The 7,303-nt window shown below is 30.0% G+C and overlaps 1 protein-coding gene across 7 annotated transcripts in view; it reads left to right on the top strand.

Moving 5' to 3' along the window:
* Positions 1 to 5,916, top strand: part of LOC106460807 (BAH and coiled-coil domain-containing protein 1-like) — a 126,068-nt gene extending 120,152 nt beyond the window's left edge. For 6 of the 7 annotated variants that reach the window (XM_022387603.1, XM_022387604.1, XM_022387600.1 and 3 more), the window contains 2 exons: positions 1,251 to 1,415; positions 2,327 to 5,916. In XM_022387603.1, coding sequence (XP_022243311.1) covers positions 1,251 to 1,415; positions 2,327 to 2,551 — 390 coding nt within the window. In that variant the 3' untranslated portion in view covers positions 2,552 to 5,916. The remainder of the gene's footprint in view (positions 1 to 1,250; positions 1,416 to 2,326) is intronic. The other variant, XR_002610844.1, reaches the window with a different exon arrangement.
* The last annotated feature ends 1,387 nt before the right edge of the window (positions 5,917 to 7,303 follow it).

Raw genomic sequence — 7,303 nt, 5'->3', positions numbered from 1 at the left:
ACTGCTAATTTAGGGACGGCTAGAGCAGATAGCCCTTGTGTAGCTTTGCGCGAAATTCAAAACAAACAAACAGTCAGAGAAATTCATATGGACAAATTAAGGAAAAGATTTGCCATGTTAAAAACTCATGAATATCCATTTTTTAAAGACTCATTTTTGTTTCTTGTATGTATTTTTCCATTATGTAACATTTTTGTACTCTTTATTCTGAATTTTTAAAAATAATTTTGTAAAGTACAGAAACATAAATAAAAATCTCAAAAAGGGTGCAGTTTTTTATTTTCACACCCTTCAATTTTTGAACTTGAGCCAGCACTATTTGCAAGTATTTATTTTTTTCTCTGTGTACTTTGTTTAAGATAAGTAAAAAAAAAAAAATCAAGATATTAGTAAGTTAGCCACAGCTATCATTCATTTACTGGCCAACCTCATGTAATGTATAAAAATAAATACTGGTGTTCTGGATAACCCTTTGTAACATATGGATATGGAAGTTGGTCTACAGGAAATGTTTCTAGAATATACGTTGACAATTTTCTACATTGGACAATCTGTAATGTAACAATTCATTAGTGGATCATCTGTAAAAAACCTTCTGAGGTGTACCAATTAATAATAAGTAATCTTGTAAATCTGGAAACCCTTCTGTAGTACAACATTATGTAAGTAAACTTATGTAGATTTTCTTATAAAAAAAACAAAAACTGTTAACTTAATTTTAGCAATGCACTGATAGGCATGCTTTAGTATTCCAGTATCTTTGATTCCTTCTTGTAGTTTACCTAGTGTTTATCTGGCAACATTCTGAACTCTATCAATGTGCTGGCAGGCTTCTTAAGTCTTGATTTGTATTCTTTTAATAATGTATTTAATGTCAATTACAATTAAAAATTCTCTTAAGTTGCACTTGTATACTTTGTGTCAGTAATTAAAGCATCTACATTATTTATTAACTAGAGTGAAGTCCCAATAGTTGAAGCACTAATCACATAATTAATGTACAATTTAAAAAAAATTAACTGTTTCAAAACCCAATTATAGTGTCATTATACTTATACATTGGATATGTCTTTATTATCTTGTATTTGCTAATGAAATGTAGGATGTTTTATTTATAGGTTTTCATTATATTAACTTAAATTCACTTCATAAGGTATTTCTAGAAAGATAAGCACCAAATCAAGTCTCCATCATAAAATGGGTAACTGACATGAATTAACAAGCAACTATTTAAATATGTTTTTCTTCAGGTAGGTGACTGTGCAGTTTTTCTGTCAACAGGAAGACCCCACCTCCCCTTCATTGGAAGAATCGAAACCATGTGGCAATCATGGGGGGGCAACATGGTGGTGAAAGTGAAATGGTTTTATCACCCAGATGAAACAAAAGGAGGAAATCAACTTCTTGAGCCAAAGGTAAGTCAACCAAAACTTTTGAAGATTCAAGAATTTGGCATTTCAAAGTTGAGCCTCACTATTTTTAAAGATGGCTCTAATATTTACCCATTTAGGTGGTACATTAAGTCAAAGATAATCTTTGTAATTTTCAACCACAGCATTTTTGTTGAATCTACAATAAAAGGTTATTACATATGGCTGTAGAAATGACTCTGTATGACATCTAATGTTTCTTAAAACATTATAATTTGGGGAACTCACCAGACTAATTAATTTCACATTTAGTGATACTTAGGTAATTTCATAAAATTATGTGAGAAATCTTTTTAAAAAAATGGACTGTTATCAAAACTGGAAACATTCATCACAAACATTTTACTCCTTTTTTTCCTTTAAAAGTAGACTTTTCTTGTACTCACTTTCAAATTACATATACCTTTTTCTGGTATGAAGGATTTTTATCTGGTCAGAAAATGGATTTCTAGATATTTACAGAATATACTTTTTAATTCTTATTGAAAACACTGATTCTGTTTGTCTTGAATTCTCTACCAGACAGTAGCCTATCCAGTAGGGAGAAAATAATAGCTCTACTACTTATACCAACTTTAATATTTTGTTCCTCAAACTACATTTTTTGAACTTATTGGAAGTAAATAATATTTTTTTTTATTTTATGATTTATATTTTAACTGTGCTCTTGGATTTTAAAAACATACTTACTGTGATTAGATAACATTTAATGGTATTATAAATGAGATAAGTTTGGATATGAAACTCAATTTTCCTGTTAGTAAAGGTTTAGTTGGTATATTGAACAAGAAAAAATTATTTGGAGTATTGAACATAGATTTTAAGCTTATGTTCTGTTTCTTTTACCATTTATTACACATTACAAGAATTTTAATCAAATTTCAAATGTTATTCAGGGAGCAGTGTTTCAATCACCACACATGGATGAAAATGATGTTCAGACAATCTCCCACAAGTGTGAAGTACTCTCGTGGACAGAATACAAAGCCAGGAGAGTTGCAGAGACCTCTAGTGGAAAGTCCGAGTATGGCTCCATGTTTGACAACAATGATGTTTACTATCTCGCTGGAAGTTATGACCCCCTTACTGCTTCTCTAAACCTAGAAGCAGGGGTGTCATGAGAAGCTTTTGCCAAAACAATACTATCTTGTTTTTGAAAATGATGATACTGTGAAAGTATCAACTATTAAAAAATTTACTTTCTATTATGATTATTACTACAGGGATACTTATTAAATGTTCTCAGTGTCATATTTACACTGTCTGTAAAAGATGGAAAATAAGGCATAGAAGTGTATATGAAAATATTAGTTGAGGCAAACAGTAATTACTTTTAATAATTTATCATTCAGATCTGAAAAAGTCTCCCAGTATATTCTAAAATTATGAGCACAACTAAAAGGTTTACAGTATGTAAGAAATTGTTGATTTATCATGATGTAAGTTTTAAAGTATCTAAGAAATTGATGATTTATCATTATATAAGTAAGGATTGTGTGAAAGGAACACAAGAAAGTGCCATTTCTTGTGACTTATAGATTCCTGATAAAGAAAATTGGCTTATATTTGTTACTAGGCCTTATTGTATTGCACGCACAAAAAATATATTCCTTAATTATATAATTAATCTAATTTTCCTGAGAATGCAGAAATAACTTCCAATTTTTTTATAGAATCAACACTGACTAATTTGGATGCTGTGAGAACGGGAGGTTTGATGTTATTAAGAAGTCCAGTGTACTGCAATTGACTATTTTTTATGCTTTTTGCAAGTTGCGTAACTGTGTAAGATAAAATGGTGAGAAGCTGACATCAGTAATAGTCTATAAATATCTTTTGTGTGTGTTTGAAGGCATTTCCTTATTAGATCACCCATCTATGTTTGTGTGTAATTTGTTACCTTTAATGTAACATGTAAAATAATCTGTTTGGGTATGAGACATTTAGAAATATTTTGTGGTTTTTAATTTAGATGTGATAATATAAGACAAGTTAAGCTGTATAGATATATCTTTTAAAAGGATGGTTAGTTTTGTGAACAATTCTTACATTAAAAAATGTTTGAAAGTCACACAGATCAACATTCATAATTGTATAAGGAATGTTTTAACATGTTTGTGTTTTACTTTTAATCTTTATAAAACATGTACTTGTAGTTTTGAAATTTATAGCAAGAACCAAGCTACTCAGTATAATCACTACTAGTTTCAGCACTCATTCCCACAGACCACTTTTGCTGCTATATCATCAGCCCCTAACCAAGTGTCAGTGTCTTCTGTTAAAAGTTTTTTTGAGATGTGAGAATAAAATTAAGTAGTGTGGGGGAGGTCAAGCAATTGTAAATGATGAGTCAAATCTTTGAAGCCTTGGTCTTGAAACATTAAAAATGAAATAACTTCTATTTACTTGTAAAGAAGTTAATAACGTCTCTAGCATCACTTTCTAATACTTGCTAATATTTAGAAAGTAAAAATACAACAGAAGCATCTACAGATATTGTGCACAGACTGTTAACAATGTACATTAGGGTTTTCATGCACTAAAAGAAACAGAAAAGGTTGGAGACAAAATTGTAAATTGATAGATATCTCATTAGATAATTAATGCACTGGGGACAAATATTCAATAGATAAATAGTTCATTAGGTACATTTTGCACCAATAATACAGTGACGATTGGTATTAATAATGTTGTTAATGGAAGTACAAAAAGAGTTGTTTCTTTATTAAAAGATCTATAACAAAAAGTTTGTGCCTTAAAAGAGTGCAGTTTTATAGTTACAGGAAATTTTAGGTAAAAGAGAAGTTTGGAAGAAAATAGTTGTTAATTTTGTACCTTAAGCTGTAGTCTAATACAGTTTTTTTTATGGGTTTATAGTAAATTAACCCATAAGTTACATTAATCCAAATGGTGAAAATTTTTGTTTGAATCTTAATTTTTATTCATTTTTTAATTCTCTTGAGAATGATAAACTATTTAAGATGAACGTGCAAACACATTCTAGTTCAGCATATACACTTTTTTTATCCTGTACAGAAAACTAACAAGTTACACACACAAGTGTTTTGTTGCTGTGAAGAATCTTGATATAAATCAAGATAATCACCATTTTGTTTAACATTTATCACAGTTTATCTTCACTGTTGTAACAGTAATATTAAAACAGGTAATTTAAAATATTTAAATCATACTTGCTGAGTTATGGAAGATTTAATTCGTAATATTTACATGAAGTAATAATGGCCATATAGTATCTAAGTATAAGACTATTTCAGATAACAGGTAACAAAATATATGTAGTAGTTTAAGTATTACTCATGAACATGTGTACAGTATTTTACAAATATATACTTGACAACAAGTGCAAGGTAGTTTTGTAGTCCAGCAGTAGACATGTAATACTAAGATTAACCACAGAGAAAATCCACCATTAGAGCCATCCTATTATTGAAATCAAATTAATTAAACATTCCCCAGTTTAGAGTAAAACCTATAAATGTGAACTGCAATGTCCTCAAAGTTACCTTAGGGTTTTCAAGTGAGAGAGAGCAAAAGGCATAATGTAATATGTGAATCAGGATTATTCAGCCATTAACAGGGTTTCATTTGTTGATTTTATGAATGTGACTTTCTATGAAACATTGCTATGAATATTGTGGACTCATCTTGACCAGTAGAAAGAAAGGCAAGTCTTCATTTTTAATATGCAAGCTATGCTTTTAATTACTTTTCAGCTAAAGATATCACATAGCATTTGTTCTTGAATCACAAAATAATGAACTGATTTGTAGTCACTTTTCTTTTTAAATTTGTAAATTATCAGAAACATGTCCATAGATATTTGTCTATATGCAAACACTTGTATAGTCTTACACATAACTGAATATTTTAAAAGAAAAAATAAATGTAAAATACTATATATGAATATATATATATATATATTATATATAATATATGTTATATGGAATTACTATCACGTATGTATGCCTATATTTTTGTAAGATTAGTATGGCTTGGAGGGTGTTGGTGATATTAATATTTGTATAGGAAGGGTATATTTTGGGAGTTTACTTACAATTCCCAGGCTGATATGAACCTGAAAGGTTTGCTGCTTTGTTCAAGAAAATGCTTGTACAATTCTGTCTGTGATGAGTAAGCTAATAAATGTTATATGTTGCCTGACATAATTGGTGGCTAAAATCCTGTCTTCATGTAATTTTTTGTCACAGTAGTCTACAAAGCAAATATATATATTATCTTTCAGTTTCAGTAGGGTTTTGTGTAATAATATATTATGATGTTATGCAACATTCTAAGACATATCATCTTATTATAAGTGTGCTATATATTATGTTCTGCATTTCTTGTTCAATTGAAAAAATAAGTACTGTCACTTTTATTCATTGTTTACATAATCACATGTACAAAGACATCAATTAGTGGCTTGTACTACTTGTTCAATAAATCTGTAAAGCTGTTACAATAATATCTTGTTTTGGTGATTCAATTTATAAATCTGCAAATGAAGTAGAAAAATGATGGGAAAAATAATTAAACAAGCCTTAAGGTTGATATATTTTTTTTATTTAAGTGCAATGAGCTATCTGTGCAGCATTCATATAAAGGATCAAACCCTGAAATTTTGAGACATAAGCACTCAAACTTACCAATTTAATTTTGTGACTTGCCAGCTACAGAGAGAGTGTAGATCATAAAGCAGCTTTGGTATTTCCCATTAGCTATGTTTCCATCATGTGAGAGCCAAAACTTACTTGTGAAGTCTCATGCATGTTTTAGCTTACTATACATGTAAAAGTTTTTAGTGTGATAAAAAAAGTTTCAATTTATTTCAAAATAAACTTTATTTTCATTTTTCCTGTATTAAATATATTTCATTTGTTTTACTTTTAATCCATATAGAACATATTAATTTCAACCAGTTTATGCCATTAGTTCTTCCAAACAAAGTAGTCCTTTCTACTAGTTCGATTAGCCTGTAACAGCAGTTCTTCTGTTCCGACTCAGAAGTAAAACATCTATTTTCATTCAGCCTTCAACAAGTCATACTACACTTATTTATTTAAACATCTGGTCCATCATGTACCATGGAATTTCACAAGAGGAGCTTTGTTTTTGAGATACAAGTAACATTTCACCATGATTTGACTATGTCATGAAATTTGGAAAACAATATGCTATTATTTTGCTCAATGCTCTTTAGTATTCTTCCTAATGCACTTTTTTATAAGAAAATTACATTTGCTGTATTTCATGGCAACTTTCTTTGCTAAGCTACATTCTTTATTGACTCTGAAGTAATATGAATAGCTGCAATTTGAGCGTGTGAAGTGTGCTTTGGACATGCCTATCTTGCCATAAAGCCTTTTGCAATAGAAACTATGCTACAAGGCTATTGTCAAGATACATGATCAGTAGATAAAGCATGACAATGTGGCTGCATGGTGAGGCTACAAACTAATTTTAATATAACATACTCGACCTCTGTAAAACAACTGATGGGTACCTTTGATTCTGAGTGGCACTTTGTTCAGCTACCAGACTTGTATTAACTGTATTAGCTACTGTATTAACTTGTTCTATATACTTTTGAAAAACTTGCTTATACAAAGGCACAATGTGAAACACACAGTTTGTTGGAGGAAGGTATTGTTACGTCTCCGTTTGTTAATTGATTTTCCGTAACTTCGTTCCGACGAAACTCCAGCGACACAAGTCCTTACTCAATAAAACTGGTTTATTCTTTCTGAACACAACTTCACGATACACCCAATTTCAACATTCGCGCTAAAACAAACGCTATAACGAACGTTAACTTCAACAATACTTTCTCACTGCAGATCAATTACTCACTA

The sequence above is a fragment of the Limulus polyphemus genome, unplaced genomic scaffold, assembly GCF_000517525.1.
Source record: "Limulus polyphemus unplaced genomic scaffold, Limulus_polyphemus-2.1.2 Scaffold839, whole genome shotgun sequence".
NCBI classification, from domain to species: Eukaryota; Metazoa; Arthropoda; class Merostomata; order Xiphosura; family Limulidae; genus Limulus; species Limulus polyphemus.
This window is presented reverse-complemented; position numbering and strand designations above follow the sequence as displayed.